The sequence below is a fragment of the Fukomys damarensis genome, unplaced genomic scaffold (assembly GCF_012274545.1).
Source record: "Fukomys damarensis isolate Sample0158 unplaced genomic scaffold, DMR_v1.0_HiC HiC_scaffold_16, whole genome shotgun sequence".
Taxonomy (NCBI): Eukaryota; Metazoa; Chordata; class Mammalia; order Rodentia; family Bathyergidae; genus Fukomys; species Fukomys damarensis.
The window spans coordinates 105,869,100-105,896,405 of record NW_022900928.1 but is presented as its reverse complement, the minus strand read 5'-3'; the positions used below and the strand labels follow the sequence as shown (position 1 = coordinate 105,896,405).

The 27,306-nt window shown below is 36.9% G+C and overlaps 1 protein-coding gene across 1 annotated transcript in view; it reads right to left on the bottom strand.

The window, feature by feature from the left end:
* Positions 1-27,306, bottom strand: part of Pard3b (par-3 family cell polarity regulator beta) — a 1,085,411-nt gene that overhangs the window by 213,384 nt on the left and 844,721 nt on the right. The window contains exon 23 of the mRNA XM_033763978.1: positions 3,123-3,236. Within this exon, the coding sequence (XP_033619869.1) occupies positions 3,123-3,236 (114 nt within the window). The remainder of the gene's footprint in view (positions 1-3,122; positions 3,237-27,306) is intronic.

The window sequence follows — 27,306 nt, the reverse complement described above, 5'->3', positions numbered from 1 at the left end:
CCCCTCTGGGGTCCTTGGGTCCTTCCTGGGTCTGTTGTCGCGCAGGCCGGGAGCTCACGCGCACGCCGCCGGGTGATCGCAGACAGGCAGGTAGGCAGGCAGCTGAAAAAAACCCCCTCTGGGGTCCTTGGGTCCTTCCTGGGTCTGTTGTCGCGCAGGCCGGGAGCTCACGCGCACGCCGCCGGGTGATCGCAGACAGGCAGGTAGGCAGGCAGCTGAAAAAAACCCCCTCTGGGGTCCTTGGGTCCTTCCTGGGTCTGTTGTCGCGCAGGCCGGGAGCTCACGCGCACGCCGCCGGGTGATCGCAGACAGGCAGGTAGGCAGGCAGAGTTTGTAGTGGTTTCAATCCATAGTCGGCTGGCTCTAAGGCAGGGCAGCATGGCAGAAGACACACAATCCACTGGCAGTCACTGGACGTTGATCCATGTTTTGGAAACCACATGAAATTGTAGATGCTGAAAGAAGCTAGGGCCAAGTCGGTGAGGACAGTCTGCCTCAATTTTTGATAGAGGCACTGAAAAGAGTTATCATACACTTGCAGTGGTATGTTAGTAAACTGAGGCTTTGGAAAAAAAATTCTACTTCTTTGCAGTTGCCAATTTCTGTGTTGTAAAAATCCCCACCATGGCACAGTTCAAGTTATCAGTATTTTAACAAGTTCATCAAGTTCTTGAAAGATTGACAACCAGTTCTTATAAACTGCCCAAGCTGGTTCTAGTAGTGCACAATATATATTTTATTTAAAAACTTTAAATACTGTGGAAAATGGGATATGAATTATCATTATGCCTATGACAGCTAGCACAGAACAGGTAATGAATAGGACTGCTTGAATCATGTCAAGGAAACAAATTTCAAATGTATTAAGGAAAAAAGACAGTAACAGCTTTTATCATTATTTCCTATTTTATTCTAGTATTTTTCCCATGGCTATACCATGCAGTGTGATACACTTGCTGAATTCTTTGAGAGCTGTGAACTGGTTTCCTAGGGATGACAGAGTCAAGGAACAGGACTCCACGCTTGGGAGCAAGGCCAAATGCTCAGCCTTCACCTACAACCTCCACGGCCCCAACCCCCGAGTTGATGAAACGCACTTGGTCATTAATTCTATAGCACCCAGCCACAGAATCAGCTGGACCTTTTCCCGTAGCACATGACTGAGTCAGTGTTGTCTTTAGAAAAGCCATATAGGGTGTGTTTTATGTGTTCATGCGTGGGGAATGGCTTCAGTGGAGGCTAATAATATAGTTCTTTCAATACTTTGAGCAGATATATTTTAAGAAAATTGGACCTGAAGTCTATATAGTTAGCTGAGGCAAATTTACTGTCCTGCTTTTAAGAACAAAACTATTCCAGGCACCTGCTTCTTAAAGGCAAAACCCGAAAGGAAATGACTTCTTGCTTAAAGACAACCCACCTTATTTCATGAATTATCAATTTTTCTAGCTGGCACAGAACTCCCAGCTATTGCGAATTTTTAAGCCTCATCTCAAGTAAATTCAGAGCTGCAAGAAAAAAATGTCAAGTGTCCGTTTTAACAAAGGCTCAGTTTGCTAAAGATGAAACAGGATGCAGAGCCTCAGTAAATAAAGTCAGAGGATTGACAAAGATCTGTGGAATGGTGGCAAACGTTTTAGAGACCAAGCTCACAAACTGCAAGCCAAAACCCACTTCTTTATCACAAAGTGCTTACTGTGCAATTAAACCTGAATGTTGAGGTTTTAGTTTAGAAAAAAACAACTGTTACCCAATGTCCAGCTACTGGAATGATGTGGCTCGGGTGCTGACCAAGAGGGCTCTGCATGTACATTTGCGGCAAGTGTGCCATAGGTTCGCCAGCACCGATGTATGGTGTAGGCTCACCACACAGATGTCTTTGCCAACGCATGCATTAACATCTGAGCCTGAATTTCGTTTTACCTTGCAGGATTACTGAGTTTTGGCATGGAGAATATCTTTCCTGTCTTTGTGGTAGCTGTCAGGTGAATAGTCAACAACAATGTAAAGCTCCTGATTTCCTTTTAACTGCTCTGGTGACCCTGGAATGGAGCTTATCAACCTCTCGAAAATGAGAAAGGACTAAATAGCTTTTTTTCTTCACGATTGATAAAGTCAGCCTTCTCAACAGGAATAGACTACAAGATGGGGGTCAAGGGTTAACAGTAGATACTCTTAGACTGCTGTGTGCTAGAAAACAATGAATAGATGTGATTTTCTTAGTACTCATACTAAAGCAACAAAATAAATAAAGAGCTGACTCTTCTAAGATTATTAGAACTAATGTAACAATATGCAAGCAAAAAGTTAGATAAATTTGACTTCTTATGTGATGAGGCCAGAGTCATGTACTTAAAATTAAATGCTAGTTTTGTTATCCTCTCAGTCTTGCTTCAGCCTTTATTTACTTGGAAAAGCAAAGAATTTTGAGGAGAAATATGAATATTCAATTGCATGTTTCAAAATCAGACATTTACACATTCATTTGGGAGAAATGCCAGAATTAATGTAGAAGATTTGTGAAGGACCTCTTGTCCAAACAGAACATTATGCTCCTCAAAGAGGAGAATTCAGGCCTGTAAAACATTATTATTTCAGAAAATGAAGCCGGCCCTTTAACAGATGTGTGATATACTTCCAGTCTGCCGATAGCCTAATAAAAGTCAGTGGTTTAAAAAAAAAAGGATGTGCACTTCTCAAATTATACTACCCAAACACATTTAGGAGAACAAAATTAGAGAGGCACACAACCGCCTATTAAAAATTAGGAACAGACCATGGGAACTTAATAGTTCCAAACACCAATATCAAAATGACCTTTGGATTAAAAGATAAAAAGTTCACCAATTAAACCACAGGGAAAACATGCAATGATATAATCAAAACTGAGAGTAGCTTATTATGAAATTAGAGTTATAAGTAAATAAAAACAGTACATCAATTTCTTCTCTAAGATATAATAAAAATTCCCCCAGAAAGGCAGGTAGCTCTGTACAGCAGAAGCCTTTCCTTTTGTAGGCTTCTGTTTCTAACAGTAAATCTCTCTAGTTGATTGTTGCAATGACCGAGTTAAATGCACACCAAAACACCAAGCCAAGAAGGGCTCAGCCTTTCTTACTCACCGTTCTTGCTCCTCCTTCATCTTCTCCAACTCCTCCTCTCTCAGGTTCCCTTGCTTTGGTGGTGCAGTTTTCTGCTCAGCCTTTCCACTCTTAGCATCTTTCTTCTTTCCAAATCTGCTGAACAGGAAGGAGAAGATGGTTGGTTAATGGCCGTCATACTGTTTTTGTAGTAAATTCATGATATATGTGAGGTGACCTAATTAAGCCATAATTCTTTATTCTGTCATATAAAATCACCTGCATAAAATGGAAATAAAATAATGAAAGCAAAAAAGTAATACAGATACTGAAGTTCTCCTTTTCTCTTCTCTCTTTGCTTTCTTCTTCCATACAGGTACTTATTATGCATTAAGCACAAGATCAAATGATTAAAAGATTGATAATTTTAAATTATTAATTTAGTAGATAGTGACAAGCTTAAAAGATTATTCTTAACATATAATGGAAGACTGACAAATTTTCTTTCTTTTTTATTCTTTGCGTAGTTTTATTCATGTGTATTACTGGTACAGATGAGTGGGTTTCATTTTTGCATGTTTGTACAAACATATAATATATTTTCATAATTCCTCTCCCTCTAACGCTTTCTCTTCTTTTGTCAGTGTTCACCAATAACCTTCCCTGTTCCCTCTTTCTTATTTTCTTCTTCTTTCTTTTTTTAAGGATTCTATATATGACAGAAAACACGGTACTTGTCTGAGTCTGGCCTATTTTGCTTGACATGATAATCTCAAGTCCCACCCATTTTCCTACAAATGACAAGATTTTGTTCTGTCTAGGGCTGAAAACTACACCATTGTCTGTCTATATGTACACAACATTTTCTTTTTTTTTGGTACTGGGGATTGAACTCAGGTCCTTGCACTTGCAAAGCAGGCCAATGAACCTCTGAGCTAAATCCCCGGCCCCACAACATTTTCCTTATTCATTCATCAGTTGATAGGCACCTATGCTGCTGCCGCCTCCTCTAAACCTTAGCTTTTGTGAATTGCACCACAATAAATACTGAGATATCTCTATAGTATGCTGACTTTAATTCTTTCAGGAATATACTGGGCAGTGACACAGCTGGATCAAAATGTTAGGTTTGTTTTTAGTTTTCTGAAAGCCTTCTGGGCTGATTTCTATAGTGGCTGCAGTGATTTCCATTCTCACCAATAGTGCACATATGTCCCCCACCTTCACCTCCTCACCAGTCTGTATCACCTTCTGCCTTGATGATGACCATTCTGACTAGAATGAGATGGTGGAATCTCGGTGTAGTTGTGATTTGCATTTTCCCAATGCCTAAAGATGTCAACTATTTCCCATATACTTTTCAGCCACTTGCACTCCATTTGAGAAGTGTCTGTTCAGTTCACTGGCCATTTATCGACTAGGTTATCTGTGAAAACTGACCAATTTTCTAAACAGGCCTGCACAGCTCTAATGCTAGTGTCATTTAACATGAAATTCATGGGATGTTATAATGACAGGGAGGCAAGGGACCTTACAGAGCACCTCATTCAATATTTTTATTTCAGCACAAGAACCAAAAAAGTCTGGGGTGGGTGTTGAGCCTTGATCAAGACCTCTCACCAGCTGAGTAAGGGACAGGGCTGAGATTAGGCTCTGATCACCACCAGTACTATAGTGTTTCCCCTCAGGCCTCTTAGCTCTCTGACGTAGCCCTCTGCTTCTCAAGTCACTCTGCACTAGCATGCTTGGAACATTTAGCCTACCTGTACTTAAATGGGCACAGTTGCAGTTAAAATGATTTGCAAGAACATCGTCTTTTCCAGCAGGTAAGGGAAAATGAAAACCACATACTTGAAATGAAATAATTATTAGGACAGACCCTTTTGTTAACAAGCATTTCCCCCAGTAGACATTTTCTCTAAATGCATTCTCCTCCATCTTAATATCAATGCACAGGAAGAAAGAGAATGACTTGATGTACTACTAATAGCTAGAGGGTAGAATGTCACTCAATTATGCATACTCATCCGTTAAGGTAAATATTTTTAAAGCCTATAAAATTCCATTTAATTTCCTTTTCTTATAAAATAGTAGCAAGTTTTAACTGTGTTGCTCTTTTCTTATTTCTCTGTCCATCTATTCATTTAATTATATATCCATGTATCTATCTATGTGTCTATTTATTGGTTTATGTAAGTGAACTGGAGAGAATTTTCATATTAGCCATTGTTGGGCTAGCTCTACAACCCACATGCAAGAAATTAGAACCTTCTCATCTGAAGACCTGACATATAATTTTTTAAAATTTTTCATATTTAAGGGTAGAGGGAGTAAAGGGAGGGCAGGGGAATTGGGAAAAAAATAAGAACCAAGATACATCATGCAAAGGTACAAAATCCTAATGATTACTATAACTATATTGCATACCTAAAATGTACCAATAAACCTAATGGAAAAAAATTTCTATACTCTAACCAATGGCCAACACAAAATAAACTCATATGTTTGCCTTCTTTGGAATTCTACAATAATGGATATACATTTACACCTTTCTGGCTTGTGTTTCAATTGCAGCAGAAGTTGTTAGTCAAGAGGTCACTCTGAGTATCACACCTGCAAGATGTCATTGTCATTGCTAACTTTCATAATCCTGCTGTCCTCACAGTACAGATTGTACCCTGTTTTCCCTGGAAGCCTCTCCCAATCTTGACTTCTCTGCCTATTTCTCAATTGACAGTTTCACTTAGTAAGTCTTAGGAAGTCTCTCTCCCCTAAATGGAGAGTATTGCTGTATTCAGTCTAGTTTTGGGAACCTGCTCAAGGAATTATCAGTGAGCTCTAACTCTCCAGTTCATTTTTCCCTCCTCTTTCTTTCATTTTGCCTCCTTTTCTTTTTCTTATTGACTTTATTGGTACATTCTAGCTATACAGTACAGTTACATTCATTACTGGGATCTTGTACCTTTACATGACAGGTCGTGGTTCTCATTTTTTCCCCTTGTCCCTGCCCTCTCTTCATCCCCTATTACCTCATTTTCTTAATCTGTTCTTTTTCTTATGTGTACCTTCATGACAGGTCGTGGTTCTCATTTTTTCCCCTTGTCCCTGCCCTCTCTTCATCCCCTATTACCTCATTTTCTTAATCTGTTCTTTTTCTTTCTCACAACACAAATGATATCATTTACAGAAGTAACTATGGGGCAGAGAAAAATACAGACAAAAATGAGAGAGTACTAGCTTTCAAATACAATTCACAGGTGCAGATATATTCAAGACTGCTCTTTAGCCTACAGAGCAGAAGATATCCAAATAATGTAGACATGAAATATATTCTTTAGCTCTCTAGACCTATGCTGAAGAGTCTTAGGAATCGATACTTTTATTCTAAATACATTCATGGGAGAAATTAATACGTTAGTGAGTCATTTAGATAAATCGCTTCTTCCAAAATTATATTGGATCTAGTAATAATTGGGTATAAATTCAAAATTGTGAGTCAGGGTAGAAATAATTCCTTGGGGTGTTAATGAGGGTGAAATTGCTGCCAAAACTACAGCTTCACATTTTTTTCCCACATCATCTATATTTTTTGCTAAAAAATATAGAAGTTTGGATTTCTGAGATGAAATTTAGCCTTGTTTTTGAAGGGTAACTTAACCTATTCCTAGTCAGCCTTGATCTTTAGTGCCAGATTCCATACAGAAGGTTTCCTTCTGAAACCTAAAACATGTTCTGCAGTTAGAGAATAATGTCCTATACTTCTACCATTCTGAGATATGTTTGATGAAGAAAAAATTTTCAGTAAATTCTACAAAGTGCTTTCTTTTTAAAAAGAACCATCAATAAGTAAACCAATTACCTAAATATTATAAATGTTTTTATTTAAAAGTTTACCATCTTTTACTTAATTTTCTCATACATGGATAGAAGTACCTGTAAAATTTATTTTATTAAACATAGAAAATGATTATGAGCCATCTTTTTTGCAGAGTTTGAGCAGGTTTAAGAAGAGAATGATAAAACAGTAGTCTTCTAAAGGACTCCATTGTTAAGATGAGAAAGTTGAGAAACAGAGAAGCTAGTGGATTTTATTTATGAGTACATTGAATTCTTTTTCCAGCTTTATAAAGAAAAAACTTAGGGCTGGGGATTTAGCTCAGTGGTTCAGTGGCCTGCCTTGCAAGCGCAAGGACCCGAGTTCAATCCCCGGTACCAAAAAAAGAAAAAACTTAATCATCAGTGGTGGTAGGGTGCGAGGACAGGTAGGGGCATCAAGAGGAAAGAATAAACTTGGTTAATTTTATAGCCTCTGTTCCCCTTTCCACAGCAGCCCTTTAAGGGTCATTTCATAGCCCGCCTTACTTCCTTTCCATACAGAAAAGAGATTTGGGGAGATTCTGCTCTCCTTAGCTATTATTGTGAGAAGTCATGAGCACCCTTTCTGGGTCCAATCACTGTTTCACACTCTGGGTATCAAACCTCCTCTGCATTCCAGCCTACCATTATCTATTACCTTAGAAATCTGACAGTTGGCCTTGGTGGGCTATGTGCTTTAAGAAAATTACTTATAGGTCAACCTTGCTTTATAGAAAAGACATTTTCCTGAAAAATTCTGTGCAAACATATGGGTTCAATCAATAAAATTTTATTTTATAGGTACCTGGGTAGTCTGTCCAAAGAATCTTGTGATGGATCTTTTTATAAAGTGGAAAAATCACCTTTCAACATATTCTCTATGTAAATTTATATTTTCATGAATTATAAGTTTGCTTAAAACATCTGCCCCTGTTCATTTCTCCAGAGGATATATGAAACAGCTTCAGGGAAAATTTTCTCTTCTTGCTTGATTTATTTTCCTTCCCTCCTTTTTTCTTTTCTTCCCTTTTCCTCTCCCTCTTTTCTTTTCTTTCTTTTTCTTTCCTTCCTCTTTCCTTCTTTTCTTCCTTCTTTCTTTAATTCTTTAAAAAAATTACAAATCTACTATTTGCCAGTTACTGTCATCACAACTTGATGTAGGTTGAAATTATGTTGAGATAAAAACCACACAGTATTCTCATGGACTTTATATATGCTAATAAAGTACATAGTAACCAAGCAAGCATAAATGTGTAATTGCAAACTGTGAGAAATGATAGAAAGATGTTAGAAGAGACAGTAATCAGGAGCTGATCACCTGGGAAAGGTCCCAGTGAAGAGCCTGCATTGAAGATGAGAACACAAAGCGGAAGGGTCCAGACAGCAGAGAGGGAACAAAGGCTGTGGGTAGAGGAAGCAGTGCACAGAAGAACAAGTGGTGGGAAGGCTCAGTGCTTTCCTAGGAGTGACAGAAGGCCAGGCGGCTGGAGCTGGGAAAAGAGACTGGAGACTACAAGACATGGATGAAAAAGCCATGAAAAGGTGGCTGGAGAGGAGCCTGAGGGCTACCCTAAGAGCAATGACAGATAACTTCTCGGCAATTTAAGGCACAGAGAAGCTAGGTGAGAAGACTGGTGGGTTTAAAGAGTTGATAGAGGAGAAAAAGAGCGGTAACCAAGTCCCACTCAGCAGAGGATAAAATACGAGAATTTTAAAAATATCATTCTGGTTGGTAAAATAAAAGGCAGAAAACAAAAGCAGCAAAATAAGTAAATACATTAAGGTGACTGGGACTCTTGCAGGAGTGTAGGTAAAAGGTGATGGTGGCTTGTGCTAGAGAAGTAGCCACTATAAGAGAAAACAATAATTTGCATTGATGAGTCAATGGAGAAGCAGTTTGAAACATGATAACTGTACTTTGCCTTTGGTAAACCCAAGTGGATGGTCCCAGGCCCAGATCCAAGTGCTGAGGGATTATAACATCTAAAGCATGGATAAAGGAGTGATGTGGACAAAAGAGAGAAAGAACAGTCAAAAAGACAGGAAGAAAGTCAGGGGAGTATGCTGCAAAGGAATCCAGGAAGTCTGCTTCAAGGAAGACATGGTGAACAGATGGGAACACTGTTGAGAAATCAAATGAGATGGAAACTAAAAAGTTCACTGGGCTGGTTTGGCAACACAGAGACATTCACACCCTTTGCAAGGTGCAGTGGAGAGGTGTGAGTAGAACTAGGTGGGTGAGATCTCAAGAGTGATGAGGCTATAATGTTAACTGAAATAAATCAGAAACACAAGCTTAAATATCCATGGTTTTTATACGAGAAGCCCAAACTATAAATAAAAGAGCAAGATAAAAGAGAGGAGAAAATAGGGAGACAGATCTCTTATAAATGGGGGGCAGGGATCAAGAGATAGAAGGAGCGAGAGGCAAGGGAGAAAAAAAATGTGTTAGTTACATGTTCCAACTTCCCAGGAGAAATGTAATCATTATGTACTGCAAATGTGTACTAATAAAAAAGTTTTTTAAAGTAAGTATCTGTACAACCATTTCAAGACATTAACTTCAGCTTAAGGCTGAAGGTGGAGATAAATGTTGAGGGAAGAAATCTTCAATTTGACTTATACCAAGGAACTTCTGTTTGCTTAGAGGAAACAAAAATCACAAAAAAGTAGTTGGAGGTGGAGGAAAAAGAATAGGTTGTAATCTTTTTTGTTACCCCCCCGTTGTAATCTTGTTTTTACAGTTTTTCTTTTTTTTTTTTCATTGCTTATTTGCAGAACATCAAATTCCACCCAAAGCTTTTTGAACATGAAGTTCAGTGGTACCAAGTACATTCACCTATTGTGCAGCCAGCACTCTGGTCCACCTGAGGAGTGTCAGTGTTTCCAAACTGACACCCTGTACTCTTTCCACAATAACCCTCATTCTCCCCCTTCTTTCACTCCAGGTAACTTATATTCCACTTGCTGTCTCAATAAATTTAACTATTTTAGGTACTTGATATGAGTGGAATTACTCAATAATTATCCTTTTGTGTTTGTCTTTGTTCATTTAGTGTCAGGTCTTCAAGGCTCATCTATGTTGTAGCATGTATCTGAATTTCATTCCTTTAAAAATATTCCATTTTAGATACATAGTACATTTTATTCATTCACTAATGAACATATTTCATTATTGTCACTGGTAGCTTATTGTTAAATAGTGCTGCTATGAATGTTGGAGAATACATTTCCTGATAAGAGAGGAGATATACATATATATCTGTTGGAGATATGCACTGTTGGAGAGATTAGCTTTGATGGGATGGAGGTCTCTCCAATGACAGAAGCTGGACAGAAAACTAGTTTGTTTATAAAGTTGATAAAAGAGAACCATAGGCATTTCTAGGCAACTTATTTAACACTTAATATGATGAAATATGTTTAAGAGAGATGTTTTCTACACAAGGTAAGATTTCTTGGTATAATTTAAAAAAATAAAACATCAAGATAGATTAGAAAGGGCTACAGGAAAACACCAATATCAGATCTCACTGACGTTGCTATTTTTCCTGGGTAGCAAGCCTCTAAGAGGTATCTGGGAAAGTGAGTTCTGAAAATGGTTCATTCATGCCTGAATTCACTCGTTCATTCATTCAACATGAATGAACTGCACATCACAGTGGACTGTGCTCATTGAGTATAATCAGTAACAACAACAATTGTCAGGTGAGTATCTAACCCCTCAACACAACTTATTAAAGAACCCCCAATATCCTACTGCTTTCTTTGTGACAGAAGTATTAATATAATCCTTAGTAGTCATCTCTCTGTTTCTCAGCATATAATTTCTTCTGTTTCTATTTCTTTCCTTGGGTTTCCTAAGCGATGGTGACTTTCCCAGGTTCCCCTACCTACACTGAGGAATGATTTGTATTCACAAGATGTAGAGCTCTACCTCTGGTTTTTTCCACATCTGTTCTCTCATTCATTTATTTCTCAATTCTGCTAAATTCTGACTAGTTTTCTCCCTGGATCCCACTGGGCAGTTTATGCAGTCATGACATCAACCTTCCTACTTCCACATAGCACAGAGTACATAAAAGCATTTCTGAGGATGGCTTGGAATAACTAAAAAAATCAGACAAGCAAAAATTCACTCTTGTCCTAAATTAGTTGTAAATTATGAAGCAAAGAGAATTTAAAGGTTTGAAACAGTGTAAGTATTTCGGCTGCTACACTCAGGATATGTCTTTGGTTCTCAGGCATGCACTTAGAAAAGGCTATAAATCCAATCATCACTAACATTAAAATTACAAATCTACAGAATTATGTCAGGTGGAAAAATGCATGAACTTCATAGTTGTTATTGTTTCTAGACTTTGATAATGGTTTATCCACTCGTAACTATTTTATAGACTACACAAGATATTTCCTTATAATTTTATAAACTTCACAGTTTGAAATAGTTTAAGCAAAATATGTGGGCAGAGAAGTTCATAGGCCTTTGAGGCCTGTTTCTATAGCTTATTTTGATAAACCTTAAAAGGTTTCTGTTGTCTGATTTATTCTAAATTAGGTTCTAAATTAGCATATGTATATGTGGATGAAATTAACTTCCAAGGATTCTAATCTCTGATGGTTTTGTGCACTACAGCTTCTAAAATTTATGTCACCGAGGTCTTTCCTTGCTGAGCTCCCATGGCTTCCAAAGTACTTCAGAGTTAGTGAATCTGATAAAAATTCAGTGAAAATTGAGCAAACAGAGTCCCCACTCTTCCCCCTTTGGCTACCTGATGGTAGTATCTACTTTTATGTTAATATTATTGATAGGACAATAAATAGATTTGTTTGTTTGCAAGCCAATCTTGTTTAAGAAGGAAAAATATTATAATTTTATTTTCGGCTTTCCATGTGTGTTTGGTTGCCATGGTGCTATGCCTTGGACATGGTTTGTTCCCCCAAAGGTTCATGTTCTGGATGTCTGGTCCCAATGTAGCAGTACTGATAGTAGAGCCTTTGGGGGGTTTACTAGTAAGTTACTGGGTCATAGGGTACCACTTTATGAATGAATTAATGTGTTTCTTGAAGAAGTTCACTCTCTTGAGCCTGGATTAGATCTCTCAGTACTGAATTAAGTCTCATGGGACCCAATTTATTCCTGAGGAAGGGGACTGTCACGAAGTGGATCAGCCTCTCTCTGCCCCTGTCCTGAACACCTGCTTCTTTGCACATGCTCATGTCCCCTTTCTGCTTCTTTTCAATGACATGATCAGCACAAGCCTCTCAGTGGAAGTCAAATAGATACCCATGACATGCTCTTGGATCTCCAAAATTATGAGCTAAATAAACTTCTTTTCTTTAGAACTTATGCAGCCTCATGTGTTACGTTATTGCATAGAAAATGCACTAAGACAGGTGGCAAATGCCTGTGACTCTTAAGGAGAGAGGTGAAATACTATAAAACCCAGAATGCTTTTCACAGTAGCAGGACTGCATTTCAAGCTCTGAGTTTACTGCTTGGCATGCAGATTGCACAGTAGAAGCTGAGTGAGTTGATGCTTTAATAACTGAAGATAAATTCAATATTAGAAATCATTCTTATTAAGCCCACCTAGCTCAGGCGGTTGAAACCTTGAAATTAAATTTTCTAATTAAAATAAAATTTTTGATATATTGATTAAGCATTGATTTTAGGTATGTTTAGATTTCTACTTTGATCAGACAAGCTATATGAGAACAGCAAACATGTTTGATCCCAGTGATGTTTCTCTCCTACTTCCCTTAAAGCTAATTTTCTCACTACCTTAAGCAGTTTCTGTTCTCTGGGTTGTCACTCATTCCCAGGATGTGATTCCTAAATTGGTGATTATGGCAAGCTTTCATTCCAAAGCAGGTTATCTGCAGATCTCAAATATGTTGGTGTTTGTTTTTAGGATTAAAAAGCAGGGAGGTCCTATGATATTCTAGGATTTCTGTCTAAGTGGATAAAACATCTGCTGGGTAGAGTCTTAAACAGCTCTCTGCTAAATTCACCTGCAGGGAATGGCTGAACTAATTTGCTTTCTCTGTACAGAGGGGTTAGGAAACACAATGGAAATACCAACTGCATTAAGGATAATGCTAAAGGATGGAGAAAGTAAAGTAAAGCAAACATAACAGCAATAATCAATATTCCTAAAAACAAACAGAATAAGAGCCTCTGGAAGGCTGATCTGTAAGAATCAGTTAAGGGATTTCTGAGGCCCTAGGTAGTTACTTTTGCTGAACATTTTTGTAGCAAATGAAAACTACTCTGAGGTTATTAAAGGAATACACTGTTAGAAAAAAATAGAGAAAGATATCAGAAATTAAAATTAAATGAAAATAAACATGAATGAGTGAGCAGGAAAGATAAAGATACTAGTAAGGTATGATTTTCAGATCCACACAGGGACTCTAAAAAGCTTATTAACTGTCACTACCACAGTGAGTTTTAAGTTATTCTGTCTCTTTGCTTTCCAGAAGAAGACATGTTCTTCAGGAGTGTGTTGAACTTTGATTAATTGCTTTCATACTCTCACTGGCTTCAAGACATGGTAGGCAAGAGCCTTACTGACTCAGACTAAATGCTTATGATTTCTGGGAAATACATTTAACATTAAAGGAATGCATTGAAAAAAAATAGGTCTTTTTACATTTTTATGTTTTCATAATAGTTAGAAAGGCTTTTCTTTTTATTAAATGTTTACTTATTTCAAAGCAGGAGAGTATATGTCTTCTTCCTTTTTATTATCATTTTGAAGTGGATTTAGGGCTTTTTAAAAACAGTTGAGTAAGTAGACCACTTCTTTCTTATTTATGTGTCTGCAAAATCCCTTTTTTCCTCTTTCCTTCCTCTTCCTTTATCTCTTTTGTCCTGTGAACCCCAAAACTAGAGAAGGAAACAGGGTTTTGAGACCAAATTACACCTCATTTCTAAACATTTTTTCTGTCAACAGTGGGAGGTTCTTCAAACACTCTGACCTTCCTAGGGCCAGGGTTCACTCCAAACTGACCAGATTCATCCTGCTGAAGGAAATGGCCTCCCTCAGGAAATTGCAGGTGGAGGCAGCTCAGCAAACTAACTGAAAAGGAAAAACTGATTCACACCAAAGAAATAAAATTCAGCAAGGCCCAACTAAAAATTCTTGGAAGCGGGAAGCTTTATCTGTAATCATTAGATAAAATGTCAGATTCTACTTACATTCCAGTAGCACAAATTAACACACATGAAATTTGTGAATAAACCATTATCAGAAACAACAGATGAGGGTGCCTAAGCCATGTGTGAAGCACGAATGGAAATCTGAAGAGGTGGCTGATTGCATGTGACTATGTAAAGAAGTCTGTTAAAGGGATTCCACAATGCTGTTGCTCCATCTTCCGACATGAAGAGAAACATAGCACATCATCTATAGACTTCATCTCTATTAAATAAGAAGAAATGATTGAGCACCAGATCCAGTTTAATGGGAGTAAAACTTATCTGTGGAACTCTGATTAAACAAAAAATTTATCACTTCTTTGATGCTCAAATTAGCGTCTTTTCTCTCGCATACTGAATTAATTAGTTGAGTGACAAAAGAATTAGTCCATGTAGGATCAAAGCTGAAATCATATTTATCTGAAATTTAAAATTAAGAACCTGCAGGATTAACCCTATATAGTTCATATAATGTTCTTTTTATATTCTATGTATTCTAAACTGCATATCACATAAAGTATAACTAGAACTTTTTAGCTTCTTTTCATATTCTTCTTCACTTTAATATATAATATCTTCCCTAAAAAGACAATGAGAACATCATAGAATTTTTCCCTTGGGGGTGGAAAACTTTTCCATTGTGCCATAAAAATGTAAAATTATGTGGCTTTTTTGTCAAGCATTTATTGTATAAATACAAAAGAAGCAAAGTAATTAATGCAAGATAGAAGTGCTAAGAGAGTCTTAAACAATGGGAAAGAGTTGTTATATTGATTCTTAATAAGTGATACTAAGTTTGAAACTCTTCTTAAAAGGTGAAAGCTCTTTTAACTGTGGTTTTAAAAATTATTATTTTTCCATAGAAGAAAAGGTAATTTTGAATAAAGGAGAATTATATTTCGAGAAGGGGTTATATTTGGAGAAGGCATAACTCTTTAGAACTCATAGCTAATGTTTTAAGATATTCATAATATTTTTGCTAAGGAAAACAAACTTGTATGAGCATATTTATTGTTACTTAAGACCGGATGAACAGTTTGAAGGAGGGATATAGAGGTGAAGAGGCTTCATGCTGGTGTTAAAAGGGACACATAGGGTAGCATGCCATTTTAATCTTTACTTAACTATGAGCTATTAAGGGCTGGGGCTGGGCCACCATATATTTCTGTTGCATTCATTCAACAAATATATTTTGAGCCAGATCTTTCAGTAGGTGCCAGAGATACAAGTAAATTAGTTAAATATAGTTTCTACCCTCATTCTTAGTGACTGCTACATAGTAAAAATTTAACAACTATTGTTGAGCTGAATCACAAGTGGGGACAGGATTTCTGGGTGATACCATTTGTCTCCTTTCTGCATTCTTTATTCTAAAAGAAGGACATGAAGATACCTCCTACCTCTACAAGTTATCCTACCATAGAGCTGCCAGTATTGATACTTTTGATATGAAGCACCGACTACCACAATAACTTGGTTAGGTGTGGTAGCAACCTAGTTATAGCCTCAATGTTTATACCTACAGCAAAACCAGACATTACCTGGCAAAGGCAATGAACACCTGACTGTTCCAGTGCTGTGGGGCCCTGAGTCACCTGAAGTTCATATCTCATGATGTCCAATTATTTCATGTTTCAAAACAATCTGTTTTCTGGCCAAATGCTAGCATGAAATTTAAACCTAAAGACATCATAGAAGATGATTAATCTGTAAGACATCTTCTCTAAAAAACTTGATGTCTATCTCATACTTAAACCTTTAATTTAGAGTTTCAGAAATAATAGTCTCCTTAATCTTAGGTTCCAAATAAAGACACGTGTGAGGTGTCCTCTAGAGTTCTGACATTATTCATCTTTTGCCATTACATTTTATCCTACCCTTAAATGAATTCCAACTCATAAAACTTCCATCTGTGCTCTTTCACAGAAGAATTTTTTTTAAAGGAAGAGGTAATTAAAAAATAGCCCTAACTTAGTTTATAAGGCAAGGAATAATATTTCAACATTTCTATATTAGATTTAGAGTAAAGTTAACTAATATCTTTTTATTTTATAATTCCCTGAAGAATAAGTCATAAAATGGAATTGATTCTCAGCTATGAGCAGGCTGAAAGGATAAAAGTATTTATATCCTGATCGTCTCAAAGAGACTCTACATGATACTGTAATTTGATTCTTCTAGGTCCAGAAAAGACAAATCTCATGAACTTGGTCAAATATGTGTTGTCTGAAAGGGTCTCTATTCATTTAAAGAAGTTTAGGAATCACCCTTTCCATAGTCTCTTGAGTTTAGAAATTAAGCACCTATAGAATTACTAATTACAAAATGAGGGGTAATTGATTCTTTTAAATACAATTATTGTCTACTCATTGACTTCCACAATAAGTAGTGTATGCATTTGCCTGGTCCCATAACATTTTTCTAAAGGATCTAGGTTCAGTGTGACAGTCACTTGATGGCAGTTGAGACATGAACAGTATTTTCCTTTTTCCAGAGAGGCCTAGACAAAAGACAGATTTCCCCCCCAACCCATAGGAAAACATTTCCTATAGTATTTTAACATAAATTTATAAAAGTGGTTATAATCCCATTCTCCAGCAGAAATATCAATATATATATATATTCAGGATAAACAACAACTTTATTTCTGACAGCGGTTTCTAATCACCTGTAATTCAGAAAGAATTACAAATACCACAGAATCAGAAAAGTGCTTTTACCTGGCAATGTATGGTAGCTTTGCACAGTGATGATTTACAATTTGACCAAAGAAATCAGAAATTGATTTATAGTCTGTCCAAAGCATCAGCCTCCTATTTGCTTGTCCACTAGACTGTGAAACTACTATTCTGCTTTGTAAGTATATTTTCTTGTTCCTCCCCTTCCTGTACTGACGGTTAATTTCTCCTTTCTTTGGTACCACAGATGAGTAATTCCTGCAGATTCCTGATACTATTCTACAGTATAAAATGGCTGCCAGTGTTCTCACTGAATAACAAAAGAAAGCAACGGTACGAATTTTTGTATATGTAATTAAATGCACAATCCTGTTAAGCACATAATTAAACAAATCAGAGATCTGAGCCCTTAGAGGAACATTCCAGATGGGGTCTCTGATGCACATATCTTTTTGTTTGTTTGTTTTTAATGTGGGTTACTTTCAACCAAGGAAATTAAGCAGACGCTGTTTCCTTACTTCTGGGGCTATTTTAAAATATCAGATCAATTCTGAATCATGACACGTGAAAGAATGATATGGAAAACTACTTTCAGCCAGATACATATGTATTCAGATGACGGAGGTATCTTATAATCTGCCACAATGCATAAAAAACATCAGCTTGTGTTGGTGAGTGGCTTCAATGGCTATGCAGGACCCCTCAACAGTAACACTCAAAGGACAGTTGGATTGGCAACCCTCAGCCAAGGCATTTGCAACCTATATTTGGCTTTGGACTTAATGTCTCTGGTTTCCCCATTTTTAGGCTTTATAAACTTCACTACCTGATGTTGAAGCAACTTCCAATAACTAATCCTTTATATAAACATTATAGTTATATTTGATTCTGTAGAAACTCACAGTATTTGTGTTTTTCATTTTGGAAGGTTATTTGGAAACTCAAGCCAATATATTTTTTCAAGTGTGACTAAGCTGTTGTCATTCATTTTACACAAACCCTAGCACTCTCTAGGACCTGTCCTACTGAGCTCTGTATGCCTTCTAATCTAGTCAATCCAGTGTTGGAAGAATCAGTTTGGATAAAAGAACAATAAATCCAACCATTACCTCAGTTCTATATAAGTAATATTTGAGTGTATTCATAAGAATGAAAAGAATGAGGAACTAGAAAATGTATAATTTGGTAAGTAAATCTAGCAGAAAGTGTTTTACCTAAACTTAGCAAGACAGAAGAGGCCGATTTTAAGGGGCCATATAAATGAGCCCCAAATCAGCAGGTTCATGAATGATTCCAAAGTAATTTGTTAATTTTTTTATATCTAAAACAATGATTTTTTTGATAAGAAGCGCAAAACTTTTAAAGCAATCAAAAGTTTTTTGAAATATAAAGTGCCATTAAGAAACCATCATACAATACATAAAACCATGCTTCATGTAATTATATATTTGATTTACATTGAATTTCAGTGTGAAATATGCATATTATGTATTGATTTTATGCAAGCAACAATATATTTCAAAAGTAAATTTAGTCAATAAGTGCTTTTGAAATATTGTTTATTTAATTATTTGCCTCTGTGAAAAATGTCCCAATTGTACTTTTAGGTCTAAAGAGATTTGTATATAAAATTTATTCATTGGTTCAAAATTATAGTTATAAAAGTTTCTTAAAACTGGAGGGATCTTTGAGGTTATGTTTATCTAATCTGTCCCAAAGCTCAGAAAGATGAGTGACCTCTTGAAGGTCACACAAGTAGTGAGGACCAAACAGGGACTTGAATCCTTCGATTGAGTACAAAGTTCTTCCCATCTGGCTGTGTTCCCCAATTGTTTGCACATACATTATCAATCATTAACCAAAAATTCTAAGTCCTTGAAAACAAAGCCTAATCAACAAAAGTTTAGGGTTTTTAGGGGGTAAGTTTTAATTTCCCAGAAATGAAATTGGGTAAAATGACAATGGTGAATTTAGTGACTAATGAGCCAAATAGAACATGCTGACCATTCTAAGGACTTGATACCTTTCCTGTTGTCTTAAGCTCTCTTTCACTGACATCCTCACCCTGGTCTACAGACAGATTCTTATTATATGTCATCTGATTTTAAAAGTCTCCTAAGAAACAATTACTCAATTATTTAGTTCAATTGGTCAGAACCCTGTGGTAATAGGGTCAAGGTCATGGGTGACTCCCCCGGTGTGGGCCAGTCAACTTGGAATTACTCCATCACCACAGGCCCTACCCCCAGCACCAGACAGTCTCAGAAAGCATGCAGTGGTCAGAAGGGCCCTTGCCAAGGATGTGTGCAGAGTGGTATAAACGCGTCAGTTCTTTCAGAAAGGCAGCTCAATGCCAGTTCTGTGGAACATGTGTGGGTTCATGGTAACAGTCTCACAAGTGAAAGCCAGACATGGCTCCAGACTTTGTAACACCACAGAATTGCAACTCTAGAGGATTAAAAGGAATTTTTAGATGATATAAAAGCCTATGGTGAAACTTAAATTCAAGTAAACATTTGAGATTTACACGGAAAGTTGTAAATATGAGCCAGTGATTTCTGCTAGCTTTATAGATGTGATAAAATTAAATTATAAAATGGTTTACTTTTATAAAATAATGATTTTAAATATTGGCTCAGATTAATAGGAAATAGTCTGTGGCATAAATGAAAGGTATATATTTGCCAAATTAAGTCAGAAAGATGTTACTGTGCATATTTATGTATTTACATGAGCGCGCATGCGCGCGCACGCGCGTGCGTGTGTGTGTGTGTGTGTGTGTGTGTATATTATAAAATGGTTTACTTTTATAAAATAATGATTTTAAATATTGGCTCAGATTAATAGGAAATAGTCTGTGGCATAAATGAAAGGTATATATTTGCCAAATTAAGTCAGAAAGATGTTACTGTGCATATTTATGTATTTACATGAGCGCGCATGCGCGCGCACGCGCGTGCGTGTGTGTGTGTGTGTGTGTGTGTGTATATATATATATATATATATATATATATATATATATACACACACATATATTAATGCAGACACTTCAGGTATAATTTATTTAGCTTCTCATGACTAGTACCTACTTGGCTGGTTACTAGTTGTTGGGTTTCACTTTGTAGATGAGGCAGGATCACACTAGGCGTCCAAAGCTCAATGTGTAGGTTTTTTTGGAATATCATACATATGAATTATAATGTTCCTTCCAGAAAGCCCTCTCTAAGTATTTATAAATTTACTGAGTTACAACAGTCAGTTCTATGTATAATACATTTTTGCAGTTTAGACTTTGTATCCAGTGTTTAAAACTGTAAAATAAACTAGATATGGTGCACACCTATAATTCCAGCACTCTGAGAGGCTGCGGTAGGAGAATGACAAGTTTGAGCCCAGACTGAACAATCTAGCCAGTCAGTGAAGCGCAGTCTCAACCTTCAAAAAGTTTGAAAGGGCTGGGGCTGTAGCAAAATGAAAAAGTTCTGGGTTCAATTCCCAGTACTGCAATAATTAAAGAAATTTTTTAAAATCCTAAAATGAAACATTAGTTAAGATTTCCCACTGTAGTGATCTTGCAAAACCAGGTAATCGCTCCTTCCATTAAGAAGCATGGTACTGGTATAGAAACAGACCCGAGGATCAGTGGAACAGATTGGAAGACACAAAAACAACTCCAGATGTACTCAGCTATCTCATCTTTGACAAAGGAGCTGACCATCCCCACTGGAGGAACGATAGCCTCTTTAATAAATGGTGTTGGAAAAACTGGATCTCAACCTGCCACAGATTAAAACTAGACCCTATCTTTCACCATGCACTAAATTAAAATCCAAGTGGATTAAAGATCTAAATATTAAAACAGTACTGGGAATTGAATTTAGGACCTTGCACTTGCTAGGTAGGTGTGGTGCCACTGAGCTACGTTTTGTATTTTATTAGCTGAATAACCAATATATGACAAAACTTTATGGGTTCCCATACATTAATTAAATTATTTATTCATAAACTTATAAATTAATCATATTTTTATTACATCAGTAGACTAAAAAGTCTTACAATACTCTAAAATATTGCATTCAATTTTAAGCTCATTATATAATCAGGCACTGTGATAGGTGCTACAGAGGGAAAAAGGTATAATACTTTCTCTTAAGAAATTTACAGTCTAGTGAGTAGTTCTTGAGAGATCTAACTCTAAAAGAAACAGGGTAGGAGTTCTCAAGATTACCACCCCAATATCAGAGGAGTCATGTAGATGATCTTGCCATTTAAAGGTCTGCATTTTGCTTATTTTACATGTTTGAAATCTGATTCAAATCCTATTCTCCTTCCCAGAACAGGGTTTTACACACACACACACACACACACACACACACATATAGTATAAGCATCTTCATAGATCCACAACTACCCATGTGAGTCTGTCCATAGCTATAAGTTACAGATACTAACTTTAAGGCAATTAAGATTCCTCCAGTATCACAAATTAATCTCAGGCCCTTAGTAAGACCTCATAGATAGCTGGTGAAGACAGCATCATTAGGGGTTTGCTATTGGCCCAATAGCAGTAATACAGTAGTTTAGGGAGACTTAGGACTGACCCTAAGTTCATCACTGAATTAACAAGTTCCAAGATTGTACGGGGATCAAAAATAAGCCAAAAACATATAATCCTTACTTGGATCAATTTTGCTAGCATACAATCAATTCTCAGTGACTCAGAGGCTTTTTATCTACTATGTAGATTATCCACAGCCTGTGATTTTCTTTTTTTTTTTCCTCTGTCTTTCCATTTTTATGGTCATCTAAGGACTCATTAGTGCTTCCACCAGAGGATGAATAAAGGAAGAGAAAGGATATAAAACTTAAATGAGTCAATTTTGCTTCTTTAAGTAGTTAGGACAAGAAGTAGCTATTGCAAGGCTTGTGAGTTATGTCAAGATTTCAATTATCCACCCTCTCTCTATTTTAGCAGAAATAATTAAGGCTTGGCTTTAATCCTCCTTGAAATGTTAAAATGACTTACGGTGGTAGGAAATAATCATAGTAAATAAAATGAAGTGAGGTATATGCTGTGCTAAAGAAAGATGAGAAGCATACAGCATACTCTCAAGACACAATTTCAGAGTTGCAAGAAGCATCAATCCAGTGGGTAATTTCATGTGTGCATGGCAAACATTCGCTGCATGAGCAAAGATCATAAATCATGTTATAAGACATGAGCACAATATCTATGCAATGGAATACTGTTCACCCAGCAACACAGAAGCATCTCAAATGTATTCAGGTAGTGAGAGAAGCCACACATACAAGGCTTCCATCTGTAACATACTAGAAAGGATAAAACTATAGCCATGAAGCCATCATGATAATCAGGGGGCAGGGAGGTGGGGAGTGGTTTGGGGTTATAGAAATGTTCTGTATCATGACTATGGATATTTGTATTTGTCAAAACGCACAAAACTGTGTACAACAAAGATTAGTTCACTGTGTGCAAATTAAAACTAATTAACAAAGATGTGGGGAGAGGGACCCCACACAGGAATACAATTAGAACAAATGAATCTAATTATGCCACAAATAACTAACATAAACATGTTGAAGAGTTTTGAGAAAGAAAATAGCTGAACTAAACAATATTGGGGTTACAATAAGGACAAAAGAAAAAGAATCACACACAAATGCTGTCCTCTGATTAGTAGAGTATTACTAAGGGTAATGGGTATTTTGTTAGCAATTTGAAACAACTTTGGGAATATATTAGCACTGAATAAATAAGTACATATATTGTATATGAAAACCATCTTTCTTACTGTATAAGAAAGAAGTTAAGAAAAGAGAGAAAGAGGCTGAACACTGTAGTATTCATGAGAAACTGGAGGTATCAATACAAACTCATGTTTTATATGTATATATAGACAGACTCAGAAATAATTACAGATGTGTATGTGCATAGGTTACTAAATATCTATATTTGTATCTCCATGTTTTATCTGCCAACAGGTGGTATAGAAGCTATGTTCCTAAGTAACAAGATCACAGAGCTTAGTTTCTTAATAGAGCTTGTTTTTTTTTTTTTTCCATACCTGGGATCAAACTCAGGTCCTTATGCTTATGAAGTGGGTGGTGGAACCACTGAGCTAAATCCCTGGTCCTAGAGCTTGGTTTCTTAATAGTATTCTGCAATGGAAAAAAATCAGGCCTTTTTGGAAAAAGTGGTTGATTGTTGGGCTGTGCTAGGGACAGATGAGACGATTCCATAACATCTCATAGTATCAAAAGTGAGAAAGCTCTTGAAAAGCGGTGGAAAAGTTAAAGAGGGACTAGGGCTATTCTAACAGTTCCCAATAACCCAATAACTCAATTTCCCATTACTTTGAGCAATAATTTAAGTAACAATAGAACTGGACTATAACCCACAGAATACAGTAAATATCTATGAATCTATGATGATAGATAATGGAATAAATTGGGAGGTGAGCTCTTTCTTAAATTCCATCCAACTCAGCAATGCAGAAGGGATGAGTGAAATAGGGAATTATCATCGGCACAACATGGCTGCTAACCAGACTCACTGATAGCTGCTAAAATTAGTGGGTGAAAGTACAAGGTGAAACATGATATTTGCACAAGATATTTAGGAATTACAAAGGGAAAAGTAGTAAGCTTACAGAAAAGTAATTTACAGACATGCTTTAACAAAAACAAAACAAAAAACCAAGATTAATGTCACTAGTTACAGGGCATAGCAGCTTGAACATACTCCTGAGAAGGCCAAGAAATGGCCAAGAAATTCTGGCCAAGAAATGATTAAGCCCAATGTAATCATGATAAATCACCAGACAAAACCTAACTAAAGGATGTTCTACAAAATAAGTCACCTAACTAGTTTTCAAAGTGTCAAGATCCTGAAAAACAAGGAAAGACAGAGGAACTGGCAAAAGAAACCAAGGCAACATGAACAGTGCAAGTTAGAACTCCAGACTAGATCTCAACAGAAAAAGGACAGTCATGGCAAAATTGGTAAAATTCAAATTAAGCTCGTAGGTTAGCAGTTTTGTAACATTGTTAATTTCTTAGTTTTGATCCTTGTACCATAATTATCTTATGATTAGGGGATGTTGAGTGAAAGATAAATGGGAAGTGGGATATTTTTACAACTTTTCTGTAAGTCCAAAAATAAAACATTTTAAACCAAAAAGAAAAAAAGGATAAAGTGAGATTAACAAAGTGTGAGGACAGGAGCACCAACTGCTTTTTTTGTTTGTCTGTTTGTCTGTTTTTTTTGGTACCAGAGATCAAACTCAGGACATTGCACTTGTGAGGCAAGCAGCTGAACCACCGAGCTAACTCCCCACAAACTGCTTTTATTTTGCTTTGTGTATCTCTATTATTTCTTACCTCTTACTTTTTCTCCTTTCCTACGCATTAACTGCAAATTCCCCTAAAAAGGAACTAATACGTTACCTACAAAGTTCCTGGTATTTCTATAAATAGGTCCCTGAATTCAACTGTCTTACTATTCACACCACTCTATCTTGACTAGTATTGGGTTGGAATTCACTGAGTCAAAGGAATAGATCGTGAAAGTACCGATAAAAGCAATAGAGACGAAAATGCTACCATTAATGATAAGGAAATATGAACATAAGCAAAATATGTGGTGAAGATGAAAAGAGAAAAATGGACAAAATACACAACACTTTCTAACCTTTTGAAGCTTTGACATTATCTGCTTTGAACAATGCCTTTTAGGGAAGTTACTAATTAAGGCCATTGTCATCTGTTATTAGCACACCTACTATGTGTAACTTGGTTTTACTAGAAAGGATTGAACAAAGACAAAGGTGAACAGAAAATTTAACTTTGAGTTATGTATATACAATATACTGTAAGCAAATAAATGTCCTTACATATATTTTAAGTATAAGGATTCAAATAGAAGTGAGCTTTCACAGGAAAATCTGTTATGATAAATCACTACAGATATATAAGATGCTACCATTTTTTTTGTTTGCCAACCACTAGGATTGTACACAGGAAGTATAGAATAAGTCAAATCTTACAGTGGAATGTGGGCTCATACAGAAGTCATTTGTAAAATTATATTTTAAGATAACAATACAAAATAATAATTGCTAGCTTCTCTTTGCCAGGATACCTGTTAAAATAAGTGTCTGTGTTTGCTTTCTTTTAAAAAGATCAAAATTAATATCAGACTTCACCATAATCATGGAACTTGGGTACATTATGAATTCATCTCCATTGATTCAGCATGCACGCATGAATTTCACTTAATAATGTTTTTCAAATGTTCATGTTCACTGGAGGCCAAGCCCATGAAATTCTGGGATGAGGAACCATTTGCCTGTCACCACAGCAGCTCTGAATTATAACCCTGTATTTGATTGCCTCTAACATTTTGGTGGTGGCAGAGATTTGAAGCAAAAACCAGAGGCAGCTCAGTGAATTTTCAGTGAACTGGCAGGATTATGGAGCCTTCAAGAATAACCACTGCTCATGTGTTTCAAAATCACTACAATTTTTCAGTAAAAATATACAAGAATCAGTTCCTAGCTCTTTAAAACTTCCCTCCATATTTTTTTCAGAAGATTTTTTGTTGATTCTACCTCAAGACTTTGAAGAGATCCAATGGTGGCTCTGAACAAAAGCACTTGAGCTGCCTTAGACATACCCAGATGATTCTCTTTTCTCATTTATTGTTTAAAATTACGTCTCTGTTCTGCTAACTTCCACCCCTCTGAGCTCTTTCAAGCTCTACCAGACAGAGCTATGGAAGCATAAAAATACCCAGCATAGAGCTCTCCTTCCTTGTCTATTCTGATTGTGAACAAGGGCAGCCTTAGGCCTTCATTGATAAAACAAAGACAAATAAAACCTTTATTTTGCCTTCCCACCTTCCCTTCCCTTAGGAAAATAGCTGATTTCAGGTAGCCAGCACCAGGGCCTCCAACCAGCTCAAATCCTTTGGTTTGCTCTGCTTATTGAGACACTAAGATCAGTGGTTTAAATGATGGATGGATGGATATGCTGCCCTATGAATGAATCTCAGTGCATCCTCTTTCCGGGCTTTTGCATGTACGATCTGTGATAAGTAGGAGGACGGTGGATTCTTTTCCCTTGGTCCCCCCGATGGAGAATTTAGATGACTGCCAGCAGGTCTCAGTTGTCTGAGAGGATGAGGGGTGGAGGGGTGGTGATTCAGATAAGGACACATTTTAACCCTAACATTGGATTATACCATTGTGATTCCTGGTTTCAATGTCAAACCGAGTAGAGGGACCCAGAGTTCTGTGGGCACTCATGTCATTTGTGAAAGTTGTGAGCCAGGAGGTCCCAACTGGCTACTAGAGCTGGTGGGGTTTGGGAACCAGCCTCCAGTCTCCAATGAGCTTCTGCCAGTCAGAGACTTAGAGACTCTTCCCTCCGAGCATAGGGCTGGGTATTGTTCCCATCCTTTAAGGCTCACCCAGGTTCTGGTTCTTCCTCTCTACTCTCCTGCTCTGATCTTTCATTTCCAGCATCCTCCTCTTGTCAACAGAGCCTGAACCCCAGCAATTCCACCCTATAGTAGATTTCCTCAGACTTTTGTAACAACAAATTTATTAAAAAGTGATTCCAGGGCCCATCCAGACTTTGAATCAGAATTCTCAGTCAGAACCCCAAATTTGAATCTTCATTTTGCCAGGAGCTCCAGGTGAAACCTAGTTCAGGTGAGGATGGGAAACAGTAGCCTGTGGAAGACCCATTTTACTCTGTCTTCCAACTCCGGAAGTTTATTTTTGTCTCTTCACTAAAAGCTTTCCTCCAACTTTTCATTTTAACTAACACTTGCCTATGTTGTGGTTGTTACAAGTGAGAGCTATATATTTTTTCAGTTAACCATTAGTTATTTCACAGGTTTACTGTTAGGTGTGTACAACAGTTCCAATACATTATACAGTACTTAATTAATATCAGCTATTATTACCATTATTATTGGGTTTAATGTTGTCTGGGCCTGGAGATTGTTCCAGGATTTTTTCTGCCCCCACTTTAAAATGTAAATACATTGTTTTTCTAGACTTGTTTGAAACAAGACATATAAGGCAACAAACCCCTCTTCACTCCCACTGTAGCCATCTACTCTCCATCCTGAGAATTCACAAGCTGTTTCTGGCCCTCCTCACACCTAAAATGCTATGGCTGCCTATATCCAACCTCTAGTTCATTTTCTTTGCCTCTGAACTGCTGAACAGTGATTCTACCTATTCCTTCACAGCTTTCATTTATGTTTCCCATGACAGTGATTCCAGATTTTATGTTGCTTTCCAAACTACAAGTCAAATAGCACCTCTTGCTGCACTACATGTAGTCCTTGCATACATCGGCCATAATTTTGGTTAAAGCCCCACCATCACCCTTAGGTTTATCTACAGTAACCTGCAGACCTAACCCTCCATCTCTTCCCAATCAATCCCAGTATATC